At 32.2% G+C, this 20,458-nt stretch overlaps 2 protein-coding genes across 2 annotated transcripts; both read left to right on the forward strand.

Annotated features, from left to right (window-relative positions):
• The first annotated feature begins 93 nt into the window (after nucleotides 1-93).
• Nucleotides 94-10,059, forward strand: LOC123691409 (sugar transporter SWEET1-like). The gene is made up of 5 exons (XM_045635786.1): nucleotides 94-241; nucleotides 4,693-4,870; nucleotides 5,957-6,236; nucleotides 8,205-8,324; nucleotides 9,196-10,059. The coding sequence occupies exons 2-5, from the start codon at nucleotides 4,701-4,703 to the stop codon at nucleotides 9,301-9,303; spliced, it is 678 nt and encodes a 225-aa protein (XP_045491742.1). The 5' UTR covers nucleotides 94-241; nucleotides 4,693-4,700; the 3' UTR covers nucleotides 9,304-10,059.
• A 2,383-nt stretch (nucleotides 10,060-12,442) lies between these two features.
• On the forward strand, nucleotides 12,443-20,194 carry LOC123691237 (sugar transporter SWEET1-like). Its single transcript, XM_045635540.1, has 5 exons — nucleotides 12,443-12,495; nucleotides 14,015-14,206; nucleotides 14,581-14,860; nucleotides 19,544-19,663; nucleotides 20,012-20,194. Exons 2-5 carry the CDS (start codon nucleotides 14,037-14,039, stop codon nucleotides 20,120-20,122), a joined length of 681 nt encoding a protein of 226 aa, XP_045491496.1. The 5' UTR covers nucleotides 12,443-12,495; nucleotides 14,015-14,036; the 3' UTR covers nucleotides 20,123-20,194.
• Nucleotides 20,195-20,458: the final 264 nt, after the last annotated feature.

Raw genomic sequence — 20,458 nt, forward strand, 5'->3', positions numbered from 1 at the left:
CAGAAGCTGTCGGAAATCCCAATGTCAAACTTCGAAGTTTCAAATTCAAATTCAAACTTCAAAGTCCATTCCAATTTAAGAAACCATAAGAAACCTAGAAACTTATTGATAGCACAGTGTGTATTAAAATTGTTATTAGGTATTTAAAATTATTAATTTAACATACGTGATATTAAAAACTTAGTAGTTAAGTTTAAGTGATAACTTTTGTTATTTATTTTTACATTGGAAAGTTATAAATGTAAGTATTTTCCTTATTTGCTACTCAGTACTGCGATATTCATTTGTACGACAGGATAAATATAATAATAATTAACCTGTTGACTATATATTCATGGTCAGCTATATGTTACCTGATCCTTGGAATAGATCAGCGAATTATTCAAACTTAGAATTTTATTCAGAATTTAATGTAATGCACGATGTTTTATTACAAGTGATCTAGGTTTCAGTATTATATTACAGCAATAAGTACTTAATTCCCCCGCCATCTCTCTCTAGGCAATCAATGATAGACTGGTTAAAGACTGCACTGTATCATTTTTGTTTCATTGAAGTCAGTTACACAATATTATACCTTGCCACTAAGTAATGATGAAATTTTGATCCTTGTTGTGTTATACATAATATATCCATAATAATATTGTAAATGGGAAAGTTTATCTGTCCGTAGGTTACAAAACAGCACTCATTTCTATTATAATACTTATGATGTTTAATTACATGTAGTTGCATTTAAAAAATAATAATGTAAATGACCTCCAAGTGTCATTTGAATAGACCAGCAAACTTTGTGTTATGTCTTATAAAAGTTCAGTAAGGAAAAACAGATCAAAGGTAGACTCAGAAAACTGAACTGGGGCCATATTGAGACCTTATTAGCAGACAACTTATGCCGTGAATTGAACTGACTGGCAAATTCATATGATACCATAATTAACCATGGCTAGTTAATGCGATCATAATATTAATTTGCCAGTCAGTTCCATACTTAAATTCACGGCGTAAACTGTCTGGGAATATGAGGTATAATAGTGAGAGAGTCTACACAGGATCTGTTTTTCTTCACTGAACTTGAAAAGACATTACACAAAGTAATAATGCTCAAATGCTGCTGAATAAACAAGTCTGTGTTTGATATTTGTTTATAATGTATAAAACTTTAAACTATGATAATGAGTCTTGTATTGAAGTTCGTAAATTATATCAGCACCTGTGCACACATAATATATTCAGCTTTTATAATTATAGATTTAGATAAGATAAACTTATGAAATTATTGTCTCATTACCAATCCTTGATAATAATTGCAATTTGTGATAACATCAGATAAAGGTTAGCGTGATACTAGATTTTTAATAATAGTCTGGGCAACTTTGGTTATCAGCCTTGAATATTATTTACCTAATTAATGTTGTTGAATATTAATATTTAATGTTTCATACAATATTGTGTGCATTTCTAGTAGCACATGATGTTTTTCATATTACTTACCTATCTTTCTAGTTAAGTATATTAATCGAAATCATACTTGTTAAAAATATTGGAGCAGTGGCGTAGCTATCATATGGCCAGGTGGTGCAGTGCACCAGGGCCCCGGAGCTCAGGGGGCCCTCAAACCTCAGCTTTGAAAAAAAAATTTTAAATATATTTTTTTAAGTAAATAAAAAAAAAATCTTGTGAGCAGGCTCGAGCCATTTTTTTATTTTTTTTTTTCAAATCAACAATTATAGAACTCCTTATTCAACACTTCCAACCTTGTTTCCAACACATGCGCCAAGCGTCCTCGATAGGCATGTGCTGTTTGTTATCGTAAGTTCGGTTATTTGGTAGTTTTGATGAGTACGCCCGTAGTACATTGGATCAGCGATAAGCTCACGTGCTTGACGGTAGTGAGACCAATTCGCCTACCAAATCAACTTTTTAATGAAACTTTAATTCGATCTTGCCTTGCATGAGTTCTCATTTATGATATTTGTGGCGATGTTTTCAACTTTCTGGGGTCTGGGACGTACTACAATAGTTGACGCTAGTTGTGACTTGTGTCGCTGACTGTTGTAATTCGTAATTCCCTACTACCAGCCTTATTTCATCAAGTATCACCACTATCACCACTAATGCTAATGATTTCTATTCCGCACATCCATCCATCTGGCACCAAATTCTGCTAGAACTCATTTTCGCTAAAAAAATTTCCGATGACAAAATGTGTATTCGATACCGGTTGCAGCACAACGGTAACCGTATAATCTATGATAGCTCTCAACATGATCGACAACAAAAAACAAACAACGTTATTCTAAACTCAAATTCAAATTTACAAATGAGCTACTTCACGGAAAAAAGAAACAGTAAATATCGCAGTGTAAACTGCTTAAACAACGGGGTACCCACTTCATTTTACAGTGGAACAGAGAATTTTCCTGTCCAAACTGAGATTTTAACAGTTACACTGGATTGTTTACAGTTCGATACTTTTGAAGGCAAATATAAGTTCAAACTACGCGGAAAGAGGGGAGGAGGAGGGCCCGATTCTTTCCCTATGCACCAGGGCCCTTGTCCTCCTAGCTACGCCACTGTATTGGAGGAGTTAGTTATGAAAATAATATACTAGTGATAGTTAGAAGAAATTTTAATATCTAAATGGCAACAGTGAAAAATCATAATTTGTCATATTATCTGTATTTTTTCATAATGGGTCCAACGAAAAAATTCCTCATATTTCTAGAAGTCAAAAAAAAAATATCATCAAGGATTTTGCAACACATAATTCTAAGCATTATTCGCTTAATTTGATTAGTACAGAGTACTGAGTTACTAGTACAGAGAAACTGATCGAAAAAAAAACGTACAGTCTATTCGGAAAATTTTAAACAATAAAAAAAAAGATCATATGGCGGGATTCGGGAACCGCGGTATTCGAATTTCGAACCCGCGTTTCCAGACTGTACGATATTAAAAAAATCATATAAATAGAAAAATATAAATAGGTTTGTAAATAATTATCAAAGTTTGCTATATCTTATCACTATGTTATCTATTACCTAGTAAAAGGTATGAAGTAATGAGATACGAGTAATTTAATATGATAAAAAGTGGTTACGTAATATCGCTCTTAGAAGTATGTACCTATTTATTTGAAAGTAATTATAGATTACAACTGTGTCATTAGATTGCATTTTCGTTTTTGCTGCGATATGCAATGAATTGAGTATTGACGTATTTACCTACATATTTTTATTAATGTTATGTAATTTTTAATACAACGTCATGACCTCCATTTCCGAACCGCTGAACGGATTTCTATGAATTTATTTTATATGGCAAGAAAAATAATTAATCGAAATGAGTACCTAACGTTACTTTGCGTTAAACCTCGTTGAAATGCTTAGAAAAATTTTCTTGGAGGTCAAATATAAATCGAAAAACAAAAGAAGAACACGAGAGAACGAGAGGATACGCGCGGCACAACTATAGCTTTTGCATAATTTGTGCAATGTTTTTAGGGATTTATACCTAGGTAGTACACTGACGGCGCGGGCGGTACACCTTATATAGTATCAAACTAGCAGAGCCCCGCGATTTTACCCGCGCGTAGTGCTCAGTTCCTGTTGGTCTTAGCGTGATGAAATATAGCCTATAGCCTTCCTCGATAAATGGGCTATCTAACACCGAAGGACCAGTAGTTTCTGAGATTAGCGCGTTCAAACAAACAAACAAACTCTACAGCTTTATAATATGTAGACCGTATTAATTAAGTAAAGATTCTAAAGTACGGTTATAATTATTTGTTCATTGCAATCACGGAGACCGCCAAGTTTCGTCTTTCGTGGCACGTATTGTTGTATTCACTCACTTCCTGTTTTAGTCCTTGATATAGTCCTCATGATGAGGTTTAATAGAAGATAAATACAAAACAACAACGTCATCTCGTATGTAATAATAACAAATCACAGCATTGAATCACAGTGGGTGTGTTTGTGACGCACTCAGGTCAATTTGTATCAATTTGCTTCAATGAATAAGGAAGAGATTGAATATTACGGTTACCTCGATGCTAAGTGGTGTTTTTGATCTGCTAGAGAGAAGGCGAATTTTAGAAGACTAGCTTTTAACCCCCGTATTGATCTTTTCACGTATATGTATAGTATTAGATATAATATCTGTGGATTTACGAAGCATTTTTCAGTTTATCCAATACATAGGTAATTCAAATTCAAATTCGAAATTCATAGGTAATTTGTGATTAAAACTGAACTCGAGGGTCACGAATAAGGTGTTTTAAACTCGATTTTGATGTAATATCTCCTGTTGTGATAAATTATTACTATTCGATACATTTTGTAATAATTACTAATAACATCCAAATTAAAGAAATACAGGTAATAATATAGCTTTTGGTTTTTTTTTATAAAATTGCAATATATTTAAAACATTGATACCAGAACCTACCTATATTTCATCAATAATTTAATCGAAAAAAAAACAAATTACCAACTAGTATTTACTTAGTTAATTATTTTCACCAAACTTTCAATAAAAATTCCAAGTTAAAACTTGTTTTAGTATTTATATTTATGAGTTTTATGCCAATGCTTCTCAGTTTAAATATTCGATAGCATTATTGCCTATTATCGCCTTATGGCGACACACAATTTTTTTCCCTCATACAATTCCTACTTATTGTTCTAGAAAGCAAGATGGAGGCGCTATCAAATGCTCTACAGCCGTACAAGTCGATCGTGGGCACGGTGGCCGCGGTCGTGACGATCGGCCAAATGTTCTCCGGTTCGTTCCTATGCTATGACATATACAAACAGAAGAACACAAAGGGTATCGGTATCATGCCGTTCGCTGGTGGTTTGATTATGTAAGTACTATGCATATTGGATGGCTTATACAGGGTGTCCCAAAAAGTAGTGATATACTGAAGCTGGGAGGTAGAGGACCTAGAGGGTTTTCCGAAAGTAGAGGGTTTCGTTTTTTTGACGTGAAAACTTCTTTAGCGGCGTTGGGTATAAAATCTTAAACTCGCGTCAGGACACGTGGCCTGATCGAAAAAGCGTAAGACGGATGTTTTTTTTTTAGCCCTTATATTCCATGCGTAAGACGGATACCATTCCAAAATATCAAACATGCTGAACGTTAATAATCAAGTTTTCACTTCTGCCGGCACTCCCGGAGTGCAACCCGTCTTTTTTTTTCAATTTTTTCACCTATCGCTGAGTAGTTATTTCGTGGAAAAGTGAAGAAATTTTTGTTTATTTTGCAAAAATAGAAACAAATATGCGAAATATTTTAAGTGTTAAGACAAACAGACATATAGTGCAAGAGACAATTAACGTTCCTAACGTGTCCGACAATATTTCAAGGTTTTAGCGTGTAATTATAAACACAAAAACTGAAATTGAGATGAATCGTTTACTCTTTGCGCGTTCTATGTTTACAATTAGTAACTATTTGCCCAAAGATATTATGTCAATGCAAACAAATAACATTTAAATTCTCATAGCTAGGTACACCAGTTACTGTATATTTAAAACTTCGTATAAACAGAATTAGGTATTTCGAAAAGATCCCACATTAATTACAGTAAGGTAAGGTGCATTAGGGTAATTTCGGATGACTGGATAAATGTAATAACGTTAAATTAGTACGTAACTATAATTGAATAATATTGTTATCAAACACGTTTATTTTCATGCGATGCCTTCACGATACTCTCAATAAAACGTATTCACAATTTTCCGAATTACCCGACATCCGGAATTCCTTGAATGCATATAATATATCAATTTTATTACTCCCTATTCTCTCGTATAAGAAAATTCATCTTAGATCAAAACGCGACTGCTTTCCATCTTTTCCATACCTACGTTAAACAAAACCCGACCCCTTTCAACACCTACCATCCCAAAGAATACAATAGCAAGACCATCTCAATTTCTTCTTACAGGAGCGTACTCAACTTGAAATACGGTTTCATTCTCCGCGACGACACGATGATCCAAGTGAACTTTTTCGGTCTAGCCCTTAACATCATCTACCTGATGATATTCTTCAACTATTCGACCCAGAAGGGCCAAGTCTGGTTCCAAATTGGGTTATCTGGTGTGATCTCTGCTGTGTTGGTGGCATACGCGGAGTATGAAGACCCCAATCTTGTGGCTAATCGCTTTGGAGCGATTATAACTGCGTTCATGTTCTATCTGATCTCGTCGCCTTTGCTTGGTTTGGTGAGTGTAACTTTGTCTTTTTATTCTGATAACGTGTTATAATATAATAATATGTAGAGTAGTGTTTGTGTTTGTATGGTATTGGTATAGAGTAAGGCCTTTTGTACACCTACTTTGCCGTGAAATTTTAGGGTTAATTTTAGAAAAACGGTATGTGTGCAAGATGCCTTATAGTAGTCGATTTATATGGTTTTTGGTATATGCGAAAGTAGGCGAAATTTTGAAAATATGTGAATGGATGAACTTCAGAAGATCCTTTATAATACGAACTATAGATGATATATAGGTATTAATTTTAGGCTTAGACTTAATTAGTATTCATATTGCAACAACTATCAGCTAAGTATAAATTGAAACAACAGTATAAATTGATGCATTTAACACACACTTTTCAGCCAAAGTGGTTCAGTAGTTTTTAGGAAAAAATAATAAACATATTTTACACTTGCTGCACACCGTGGTTCCACACGCGTGGCTCCGCTTCTGTTGGTCTTAGTGTGATAATATATTATAGCCTATAGCCTTCCTCAATAAATTGACTATCTAACTAAAATAATTTTTCAAATCAGACCAGTAGTTCCTGAGATTAGCGCGTTCAAACAAACAAACAAACTCTTCAGCTTTATAATAAACAAAGCATGAAAAGGGCAAGCCACTAATATTCCACTTCGTCTAAATTTAGCTCACATTATCTTCTTCCATCTATTTATACTATCATTGGCTTATCTAGATATAATGAGACGTTTTTCAGTGAAACAGTATTATCAGTATATAATATATAATTTTATAAAATTTCCGGTAATTTGTAAGGATTAGTTTATAAAACATATAAAAAATTTGGTATATATACTTACTTTTCCACTTAACGGTAGCATGTGTAAAATATAGTGTTCTAAGATAAGATTATTTAAAATATTGTATAGGAAGATAAGAAGAAATATTTATAAAAAGTGATAACTGCGTTAAAAACAACCGACTTCAAACTTGCACTTGCAACATTTACAAATACAGACAAAAATGCTCATAAAATAAAAACTACTGGGCCTATCCGAATAAAATTTTTATGGGACCAATTCGACACCATCCCGCATCGAACAAAAAAAGAATCACGTAAATCGGTTCAGAAACCTCAGAGTAATCGGTGTACATACATTTAAAAAAACATACCGGCCGAATTGATAACCTCCTCCTTTTTTTGAAGTCGGTTAAAAACACCTGGTCTCGCTATCGCCCAAGCAGATTATTATATTAAATATTACTATGTAATAGCATAGACTTGACGACTATTTACCCACTATTAAAAAAAGGACTTGATCAAACTGAATTTATTTCAGTGAACACAAATAATACAGTATTGAAATTTCAATTTTTATCCATTAGTTTCAGAAATTTTCAATCAAAGAATTATATTATCATATAATTTTATTTAAAGTTTATGTATTACGTTTGTATACTTATTTATAATGTATTCTATGCATATGCATTAAATATGTGAATACTAACTAGTAACGTCTCACTGGGCGTTTGATTAAAAGTAGCTCGCACAACATACGAGACAGAATGACTACAATGATTAATTATTTTTAATTGTAATAACTAGGTACATACATGGACTAATATACTCAAGGTACATATTAGTTTAAAATAATAATTTAGCGTACGAAAAATACTTAAAGTTTTTCTGATTATTCATCAGAAAAAAGTCACTTTAAAAAGTTCCCAAAAATATAGTTTTGTTTTGTCACTTCGTGTCGTCTTTTTTGAAAAAAGAGCGTGTGTGCCGAGTACACGTGTCAGAAGTGAAACTTCTTTGGCAGGATTCAAAGATACCAAAATCGTGTCGTCCTCCATGACGTGACGGTATTGCCATGTCGCGATCTTGAAATTTTCTCTCAACGCGCCTAAAGAAGTTTCACTTCAAAGATCTTTTTTTTAACATAAGTAATAACATATGTGTTTGTTTTCCAGAAAACAATAATCAAGAACAAGAGCACAGCCGGTATGCCGTTCCCCATCATCTTCTCTGGCTCGATCGTGACTTTCATGTGGCTGCTGTATGGCATCATCTTGAATAACTCCATTTTGGTGGTAAGTGCTTATAATGGCCTGATCGCTCAGTGGTTGGTGGTGTATAGAGAGGAGGGAAGAAGGTTCAATTCTGTGGGGATATATTGCGGATGTGGTTAACTCTTTTTGTTACATAGTGTTATTGCTAAATATCCCTAAATTGCCTCATAAGTGAAAACTACTTTTACAATTTGTACAGCAGTTTGACAAAAAATTATATAGTAAAAACAATGATTTGTTTGTCTGTCTGAAAAATGTATACAGGCTTTATAATTATACTAGATGCTCCGCGCGGTTTCACCCCCGTGGCTCCATTCCTGTTGGTCGTAGCGTGATGATATATTGCCTTTAGCCTTCCTCGATAAATGAGCTATCTAACACAGAAAGAATTTTTCAAATCGGACCAGTAGTTCCCGAGATTAGCGCGTTCAAACAAACAAACAAACTCTTCAGCTTTATAATATTAGTATAGATATAGCATCATGCTTCTACCCATAGGAGTAGAGCAGTAGTATCAGAAGGGAGTATAGTACGGTTCAAACTTAATGGCGGCTCGGAAAATCGTACGATCCGATGCGCAGAAAACAATTTTAGTTATTAGCGGGACGTGCACCCGCACTCGCACCTGCACCTAACTTCCGAACCGCCATAAAGTTTGAATCGAATTATACTACTACTGATACTACCCGCAATGAAAAATATTGCAAAGGCGGGAAAACATCCATAAGCGAGTGAAATTGCGAGGCACTGCACAGTTTATTTATAAAAAAAAAATATCTTGAAGACTAAAAATACCTAACGAATCTTTTTTACCAAGTTTTTTGTCACAACAATTAAACACACACTGTAGCAAATATTTATTAATTGTCTATTTTTTATTTTATTTTTTCAGCTCCAAAACTCAGTTGCATTCGCTCTTTGTGCCGCCCAGTTATCATTATTCGTTATTTACCCTTCAAAGCCGAAAGGAGAGAAGAAAAAAGCGAAAAAGACAAATTAATGTACAAAGTTGATTAACAATAATTTTTATTTGTAATATATTTTATGTATGAAGACTTCGCGAAAGCCAAGCCAAAGGACACATATTATTTTTATTAGAACTATTTTTGACAAGCTTTTTGCTTAGCTTTCGCGATTTGAAATAGCATTTTTATTCCCTTTACGGGTTTTGTATTAAATATAAATAAGATAATAGGTTCAGTGTTTTTCTGCCAACAGTTCCTATGTTTTATTTTGTCAATAGCTTTTTGATAAATGTTTGTATGTGTACAAAGATTTTTTTAAATATAGCAGACTTAAGTTTTATTATCTATGAGAAGTGAATTGAACTTGCCATTCATGAATTTATTATTCGTCTTGCAATTTTTAGACATTTGTGAAAATGTCAAATGAAAAAAATGTCCATTGAAAATCAATGTCATTTGTCAATTGACGTAGAATTTGCTAGCAATGTGTATCTGTATTGTTATAACTAAATTATTTATATTGAAAAAATGGTGCTGGCAATGTTAAAAAAAAAAAAACAAATTTCGAATATAACTCGAAAATTTTGAATTTAGAATTTCGAATACGATTCGATAAAATGTCCATACAGCACAACACTAGATAGTAAGTGTACATTCCTGTTTTTAACATATCTTTTTGGCGAGATTTTGTATAAGTACTCAATTAATGTGTACTATGATTTATGAATTATATAGACTCTGCTATGAAATTACATGAGAACAACTGTGTTATTAAAGATTAACCATAAAAATTACGCCTTTTATTTACCGCCAAATACTTAATAATTTACAAAAAAATTGCAAGTTTATGATTGCAAAGAGTTGGATAATTTCTGCAAAGTTAAACAAAACTCAATATTTTTTGTGTTTTACAATCTTCTCTGCAAACCTATTTGGCACATCTCGGCGTCATTCAAAAACAAACTGCAATCTTTCTGTCTACCTTAGATGATTACATTAGATGATACCTATACTACTACTACTAACTATAGGGGGTAGTCTTAAACCTCACCACGTATCACCAAGGGGGAGGGGGGGTCAAAAAATACCAAAAAAAGCTTCACGTGATTAATGGATGGCCCCTAATTTCGATTTCTTCTGATTTCTTATATTTTTCATATCAAGTAGGTATAAGTACCTATTTCTAGTTTCTATATACAAATAATATTTCAAAAAAGAACACAACAAAATTTTAAGAGCTCAGATCAAGGCTCAGATCGACGAGCATAGATTTACCGATTTTTTTAAAAATCAAAAATTATTTACTTATCGATAACAAAATATAAGAGAATTAATAATGTTTTATTTAGATTAATATAATTATAATGTACTATGTTGTTTAATGTAATACATAGTTTTAATGCGATAAAACATGAACACAGTGGTAAATGCATTTGTAATAATATTTCTATATTAATTATTAAGCAACTGGAAATTTTTATCTTTTTGATATTACTTAGTAAGTAATTAATAAGGTTTAAAGACATTTATTCCCATTAAGACATAAAGTCACTTACATGAGAAACTTAAATTTTAAACATAGGTATTTATAAAAAATATCATTCGTTAGATAAAAATTTAGAGTAAGTTACATACTATAAACATAAGTTTAGGTTAGGTACTCATTCATTGCATTCAAAGTTTGAGCGTGTGGTCTTCCAGGATGTGTTTCGCTAATTGTTTTTTGAATACAATGAATGAGTTTACACTTTTTAATTTGCTTGGCAATCCGTTATAGAAACGTGCTCCTTCGTATGTTGCCGTTCGCCTTCCATAATTCGTTCGGATCTTCGGGAGGGCAAGATAGCTAGCTCGTCTATTAGGATAGTGGCGATTTGATGTTGAGAATATTATATTTGTATTTATGTTTTTATGTAGCGCTTTGTGGATGAACATACACGTATTATAAAAGTATAATTGTTTTAAATTCATTATTTTAGTATCGTCGTAGATTTTATTTGTAGAAGTTAAAAAAGGATATTAAATTATTATTTTAATATGTAAATTAATAAATGTACAAACCTGTAAACGATAATAGTGAAGTACTCTGTACCTACTTGTAAGAATTTTGAGTTCCTGCCATAAACTCGGCATCATTTTTCCTTTATACATTGTAAAATTTACAATAAATATATTTTTGTGCACTGTTCACAGTACCTTTACCTAGTAGCCTTTTGTATTTGCAAGTAAGTATTCTTTGTATTTAGCATGTACCTACTCTTGTTCATATTTGGATATTTCTCAAATCTGAAGAGGATTCATAGAATTAACTTAATAAGATACCCAGTTATGGATCAATTAAAAAAAACATTTTGTGCAGTCTTATTTAAGGACTAGCTTCCGCCCGCGACTCCGTCCGCGCGGATGTCGGTTTTCGCGTGGATGGTTTATTTCTCCATTTTGATTCTACAGAACAACGTCTATGGATAGAACTGAAAAATTAAGATTTTTTTCTACGTATTTTTCCAGGATAAAAAGTATCCTATTTTACGCCCAGGATAATAAGGTATACCTAATTATACCAAGTTTCATCGAAATCGAACCGTTAGTTTTCACGTGATGTCTTCACATACAGACAGACAGACAGACACAAAAAAAATTTTAATCACATATTTGGGTTCGGTATCGATCCAGTAACACCCTTGCTATTTATTTTTTCAATATTTCAAATGTACAGAATTGACCCTTCTACAGATTTATTATATGTACAGATTTGTTCTTCCTAAAAAGGAAGATACAAGGGTCAAAGTCATTTCATTAACAAGTGATAACTGCGTTAAAAACAACCGACTTCAAACTTGCACTTGCAAAATTTACAAATACCTACAGACAAAAATGCTCATAAAATAAAAACTACTGGGCCTATCCGAATAAAATTTTTATGGGACCAATTCGACACCATCCCGCATCGAACAAAAAAAGAATCACGTAAATCGGTTCAGAAACCTCGGAGTAATCGGTGTACATACATAAAAAAAAAAAAAATATACCGGCCGAATTGATAACCTCCTCCTTTTTTTTGAAGTCGGTTAAAAATTAGCCGTTAGCGCATGATAGGTAACTGCAAAAAATGATATCAGTTTTTACAAATTACTTAGCACTTTGATGTTGCAATAGACCTTGGACGGAGTCATTATATTGCCAGAACTAAGGCAACATAGTGCTGTATTGAGAATAAAAATAAAACTGTATTTGTATAAATGTAAATAGTGACTTATGTTAGTTATATGCGAAGTTAAATAGACAGTGTTTTTATTGCACTTAAAAATTATTGTTGAAATGTGTAGTGCAAGACGAAAAAGGAAATTCTTATATTATTGACAAAAAAAAAATAATCGGTAAACGATTCAAGAATAGGTAGAACGATTGGAGAGTTTATAGGTAGGTACCACCGAGGCTTAACTTTGTGAGATTATGAGATAGGTAAAAAAAAATGTGTGCCTGTAGACCGTACTAGCGTACACACGTAAGAAGTGCAACTTCTTTATGACGTTATTTTTCTAAAAATAATTAACTAGTTATATGCAACTTTACAGAAATACGTCGAATCACGCGTGGTAGGGATAAAAAAAAGATGGCGCGTAACGGAAAAATGTCACGCGTAACGGAAAAATGTCACGCGTAACGAAAAAATGTTACACTAAATTTTTTTCCAACCCCGATAAAGAAGTTTCACTTCAAAAACCTACAGTAATAAAATAAAAACAAAAAAATGTGTGTGTACTAGTGTACACACGTAAGAAGTGAAACTTCTTTATGACTTTATTTTTGAAAAAATAATTTATTATTTGCAACTTTACCGAAATACGTCGAATCACGCGTGGTAGGGATAAGAAAAAGATGACGCGTAACGGATAAATGTCACGCGTAACCAAAAAATGTTACACTAAATTTTTTTCCAACCCCGATAAAGAAGTTTCACTTCAAAAAAACCTTAGACAACTACATAATATTTGCATTTATTAATTAGGTACCTACTACCTACCTTCTGTAACTATGACTATGTACTTACTTATGATCTTTAACTGATAATACATAATTAATTAATTGATAATGATTCATCACTACAATATTCTCAAAATTGCTAAACCGAGAATTGTGTTTTTAAGACTGAAGAAAACTCAGGGACTGCCGCGGTAAAGCTATTGCATAGCATGCCTCCAAGCCACACCTCCGCCGAGCCCGTCGGAGTGTGGAGCGTGAGGTTTTTTCGTTACGGAATTTCTCGCTTCGGTCCCCGCGCTCAAGGCCCGCGATACACACTTACTATGCAATAGATTAAAAAAAACGTAGAAACAAAAAAAAATGTTCAAAAACCATGGGTTTTTCATTTAAATAGGTATGGAAAGCGAAAGGCCTGTGTGAAACACTATGAAAATAACACAGTGTCTAGAGTTTAAAATTGTGTAAACCGTAATGTGATTCACATAATATTATCAACATACGTTTGATAGAAGATAAAATTTGTATCGGAGACTAAGATTATGCAGAATGAGTCATTATCGATCGAGGCGATACACATAATAATTGCGGTATCTATCTACCTATTGGTATCTATCTATTGTAAGTATTTATCTATTGGTATATATCTTGATACCAATAACTATTTGATTTCATTCGAATCGTTAAGTTAAAAACAGCTATACGTGTTTTGCAAAAACAATTACTTATTAAAAAAAAATAGTGTCAATTTTTAAATTTGTCCAGGTTCGCCAATTTCCCGCACAAAATGGAAGCTCTATCGAATCTTTTACAACCCTACAAGCATATTGTGGCTAAAATGGCAGAAACCGTGACAATGCTGCAAATGTTTTCTGGTGTATTTATGTGCTGGGATATCTATAAAAAGAAGAGTACTAAGGGAACTGATGTTATGGCGTTCCTCATAGGACTAATAATGTGAGTACATTTTTCTACCAATTTATGAAGATAAAAGTTACGCTACTGTGAAATTTTCGTCTTCGAAGTCAAAATTATTTTGAATGTATTTGAATGATCTTTTGTTATTTTTACAGTTCATTGTTAGGAAATTAGCCAATAGGAGTCTAATCATGGCATTTTTAAATTAACGAACTACACTTTTATATTAAAAATCATGACTCATTTTTGGGAATTAAAGAAATAAATAATGACTTATTAGTACTTAAATCTACCTTAAATTTTATATCCTGATTCGTCTAAAGTTCTGTCAAAAAATGTAAAATAGGCTAACAGGTATCGGTATGAACTTTTTTGCTAACTCTTCCTAATTTTCTCATATTTTCCGTTTACAGAGGAGTTCTCCAATTGAACTATGGGTTGGTTCTCAAAGACCCATCAATGGTGCAAGTGAATTTCTTCGGCTTATTGTTAAACATTGGATATCTTTCTGTATTCGTGAAGTATGAAAGGAACCCGGGTCCTATGTGGAAGAAAATTGGTATTGCTTGTGCTATAAGTGTTACTGTGATCACTTATTGCCAGCTGGAGAACCCTGAACTGGTGGGCCACAGATTCGGCTTATTCATGATGGCTTTCATGATGTTCATAATCGGACAATCGTTGTATGGTTTGGTGAGTATGGTTTATGTGAAACTGAACGTAATCTTAGGTACACTGCATTAGAAGTTAGAACTTTGGCGAGATTCATTTAGCGTGTTTATTTGCAGTTTAAGAAATTTTCATTGGGGCGAAAAGACCGGCTACCCTAATATCTAGTTCCTTCTAGATATTAGGATAGCCGGTCTTTTATCTCCTGCTAGAAAGTGGTCGTAGACCTTTAGATAAATAGAGGATTCTTGTGCTTATAATACTAAAGATAAAGCAGTAAAGATATTATGAAAATTGCCTGTCTTCTGCGTGTGATGAGAACAAGATTAGATTTAGATTGTGTATTTTTTTAACATAACTAAGTACTAATAGACGGAAATCCCTATGAGATAAAATATTATATTCACAGACAAAATTTATCTAATCTATAAACTGTTCATAAAAAAGTGATGGTAGACTGATGATATTATTAATAATTTTATAAACAAAAATGGCTTGTAACTCTAAAATCTAAAAATAAGTATATGTACTTAGTTTTACTGACACTAGAATAAGTACCTACTACTAACAAGCTGCCTGATATAAATAAATAAATAAATAGTTATAAAACTAAGTTTTTGTGTCGAGAGAAATACATAAGCAGATCAAAACTGTAGTTGCGATTTTTTTTAACTTTGTCTTCACAATTTATATTTTTAAACGATGCACGATCTTTTGAAGGCAAATAATAAATTCAGAAATTGTTTCCATAAAAAAGGCGAAATTCGCGTTCTCTAGGTTATGAAAGGTAAAAAGTTACAAGCTAAAAGTTTACTGCCAAAAAGATGAGCAACCTTCTATTCTGTGCACAAGACCATAATATTTAATATCTAGACAAACCAATTTCTGTACGTTCACCTCGTTCCCAAGTTGCTGTTTGCGTGAAAAGCGTATGGGAATTGGGTAAATCATTTACTTATACTAATATTATAAAGCTGAAGAGTTTGTTTGTTTGTTTATATGTTTGTTTGTTTGAACGCGCTAATCTCGGGAACTACTGGTCCGATTTGAAAAATTCTTTCGGTGTTAGATAGCTCATTTACCGAGGAAGGCTGTAGGCTATATATCATCACGCTACGACTGCAGGAGTGGAGCCACGGGGGTGAAACCGCGCGGAGCAGCTCGTAAGGAGCAGCTCGAGATATATCCTAATATGAAAACTGAAAATGAAAACGTTCCGAACAGGCTGATGAGTAATTATTATTGAAATAAAATTTCTTATATCAAATTGTAGGTAGGTACATATCTACTTATGTAGATACTAACGCAGATTGTAGGTATTATATAGATATTGAAGGTACATTTCTGAATAACCGTGCCAAATGTTGTCGATTTTCCTAGAAATAATATTACCTATCAGTTTATAACATCATTAATCTATATCTATACATATAATAAAATCGTAGGAAAGTCAAAACTGTACATTGAATATTTTTTTAAAAGAATACCTGGGCCGTGATCTATAATCGATATAGAAGCCAAAAACATAGTTTTTAGAATTTTTGTCTGTTTGTCTGTTTGTCTGTTTGTCTGTTTGTCTGTTTGTCTGTATGTTTGTCCGAGCTAATCTCGAAAAGTACTGCATAGATTGACTTCAAATTTTGCATGAATATTACTAACAGGTCGGGTGAGGCTATAGGCTACATATTATCAAGCTATCATCTACGGGGGAGGAGCTGTGAACCTTTATTTTTCTTACGTATTCCGTGTATTACGACAGCGTACAATCTAAAGACTCATGTTTAAATGTTGGTTTCGAGTAAGCCATGCTATTATCTAGCTTTACAAAATAAAAACTATGTCATTTACGTAATTTGGGCAGAGAAACAGTTTAATGAATTTAGTAGTATAAAGACAAATTAGAAACAGCGCCATCTATTAAATGTTATAAAAATCAAATCAATTTACACGTTAACTATTGGAAATTAATAATCAAATGACGCATATATAAATGTTGTTTGACAATATCTAGATTGACACTATAAAAATTATGCCATTTAAGTAACTTGGGAAGAGAAACATAGCTTAAAGAATGTAAGTTGTATAATGTTAATTTTGTAACAGCGCCATCTATGAGATTTCGTAAAAATCAAATCAATTTACATGTTAACACTACTGAACACAATGTTAAAAATTAATAATTTAAATATAATTATGTTATTTATTTATTTAACTCTTTAACCCATATCTTCAGTTCCCTATAAGATATATTTCGTGTAAATAATAAACTACATTTTTTTTAAAGTGAGGGTACTTAGATGTTTATTATTTTAAGTAAAAATAGACACCATTATCTACAGTTAATCTAATGATTGTGTTCCAAAGAGTATAATAATATATTGTTGTGTTCATTAGTTACAATTTTTAAAATCTTCGTGTTTTATAAATTTACTAGCTTACCGCCCGCGGCTTCGTCCGCTTTGTCTAAAACCTAATAAATTATGTACTAAAACCTTCCTCTTGAATCAGTCTATCTATTAAAAAAACCGCATCAAAATCTGTTGCGAAGTTTTAAAGATTTAAGCATACAAAGGGACATAGGGACATAGGGACACAGAAAGCGACTTTTTTATACTATGTAGTGATATTTATAAAGCAATTGAATGCCATAAAACCAAAAATATCAAATGCAATCTTCGTGTTTTGTGAATTTTCACCATCATGCGTTCCCACAAAAGGTAAGTTGTTACTTACAGGTATTTATTGAAATGAAATGAAATGAATGATTCTTTTATTATTTTGAGGTGCATTGGGAACAGAAGTTTTTGATAAAATTTTATTTGTAAGTACTTAGCTTTTTTTATAGATTTACAGTTAACTTTTGATTTTTTTATTCAATGCTAATAAAATTATATCGCCTTTGGAAGTCGATTTCTGCTGATATTTTTACTACACCACTTGAAAATTGATGATTTGATGATAAAGACAGTAGCAGCGAGGATTAAGTGGAAATTAGTAATCATCCGCTTCGTCAATTTTTGACTGAAGTTAATGTCCAACGTCCAATGGTTCAATCATTGGAAGTATCTCAGGAAATTTTGGAGGATATTTTTCAGGAAGGAGAGGAGGGGCAGCCAACCACATATCAAACTACTACGTTTTAGTACCGAAAAAAATGTTATTGCCAAATGAAACGTAAATTTTGCACTCACAACTTTACAAGTAATGTTTTTGTTTTGCGGTTATCTGATTATAATATTAATCGTTATGGCTATCGACGTACCGACCGTACTGGGATCAGAGTAGGTACATGATATACAGTTCATCATCCAGGATTGCTTAGAGCATTTTCACACTGAAAAAGATGTTTTCTTTGAATCGTAGTTGCTTCATTTATTTATTTTTAATCATTTTAAATAATATGTTTTATATTTTATAAATATATCATTTTCATTATTTAAGTAGATAAAATAAATTATGTTACGGTTTTATAAGAAAACACATTATATTTGTTAGGCGACGGTGATTTCTTCCAGGCAAAAGAAATCATCTTCAGGATGGAATCATCCTGGATCATCTTCAGAATCATCTTCAGAATCATCTTCAGAATCATCTTCTGAATCATCTTCAGGATGGAATCATCATCATGGATCCAGATGGGGGTCAAGTGACGCGGGCCACGTACCACAAACATGCTTAGTTTGTGGTATCGAGCGCGAAAGATAGTCATCGTGTTTTTAGTAAAGTTACTATGTAAACTAACGTAATTTAATACTTAGGTAATATTCTATAATGGTGTGCTCAAACTGTTAATCTACATTTAATTTAGATTATTATTTGATACTAAGTAATGTAGAATTTAAACCACATTCATGTTTTCTTCAGATTTTAAGATTTTCTTATCAGAGTGTTCAATTTTAATGTAGTTAAATTTTATAAGAGACAATAATTAAGAAAATTTTAAAATAAAGTGTCACGTATTTTTTTTAAACAACGAATGACGAAAAACGACCTAATCGCGGACGAAGTCGCGGGCAACAGCTAGTTATTAATATTATCTCTGAACGTTTCACTAATCCATCTGATTGTTTTGTTATAAACACTTCCTATTAATTTATAATACATCAAATTTGTTGCTAATCAACTTTATATTGCACTAGAGGTCCGCCCCGGCTTCGCCCGTGGTACATATTTCGCAATAAAAGGTAGCCTATGTCTCGGGTATCAAAATATCTCCATACCAAATTTCATGCAAATTGGTTCAGTAGTTTAGGCGTGATTGAGTAACAGACAGACAGACAGAGTTACTTTCGCATTTATAATATTAAGTATGGATTTATACTTTTAAGAGTCCTTAAAAACTTAATTCTACCTATATATTTATGTTTCAAAGTTATTAAACACAAAATGTTAATAAAATCAACAACTGGGTAATGATATCAATACTTTAAAGGCAATTAAAAAGTTAACACAACTTTTTAATCAATTCATAAAATAAAAATACGTTTCAGCATTATTTTAACGTGGTTTTTACTCTCAACAAAACTTGCAAAAAACTTTCTATTCGTAAGTATTATCTAGTGGAGATACCTAGGCACATTTTTAATGTTGTGGGCTGAAGCTAAAATTATATCTATTTTCCATCACTAATAAACTTAGTAATAGATATGTAAAGATGGTATAAAATACCGTAACAATAAAGTGTATTTCGTAATTATTCATTTACAGAAAGACGTAATCAAGAACAAGTGCACGGAAGGCATGCCCTTCCCGATCATCCTATCAACCACGGTGGTTACCTTCTCCTGGTTGCTCCACAGTATCGCTATAAAGAACCAGATGCTTGTGGTAAGTTGATAAAATTAATACTGATTAGTAAAAGTATTATGATGTCGCGGTATTTCCATAAATTGTTTTTATTTTTTACTGTTATTTTCAAAGTAAGGCGTAAAACTCTTTTTTCATGTAATTTTTTTTAAACTAGGTAAGTAAGTACAATATCTTTATAAAAACAGGTTCAACTAAACATTTTTTTTAATTCCCGTCGAATTATTGCACGCACTTATGTGGATGTATTAGCTACATCGTTATTTTATAATTATTTTGTGTATAATTATTTGTGGTTTATAATAATTTATAATCCCTAAATTATGTTTGTTTTTATTTATTAAAAATAAAATATTATTTTCTTTGCAGATACAAAACTTCCTCGTCTGCTCGTTGTTCGCGTTCCAACTTTCTTTCTTCTTTATATATCCTTCAAGAAGAGAAGAGAGTAGCGAGAGTAAAGACAAAAAAGAAGATTAAGCTAACCGAACATTTTGTTAAAATAGTTTTATGTGTAAATTAGATAATTATTTATTGAATAGGTTTAAGAATAAATTAATTAATACAACAATTTGTGTTTAATTATTATTAAATTAAATTAATTAAATTAGATATTTATTTATTTTCTCAACACATTCATTGTTAATGTACAATCAACACATACATTGTTAATCTATATATCTTAATACTAACATTTGTGAGAGACTGGTGCCCGCGATAAGTACAAAATACTATTAAAGGCGAGTTTACAGAAAATAAATATGTTTTTCAATTTATCTGCGCAAGTGAATAACATCACCACTGCTAAACGGTGAA

This window comes from Colias croceus, chromosome 4 (assembly GCF_905220415.1).
Source record: "Colias croceus chromosome 4, ilColCroc2.1".
Lineage (NCBI taxonomy): Eukaryota > Metazoa > Arthropoda > Insecta > Lepidoptera > Pieridae > Colias > Colias croceus.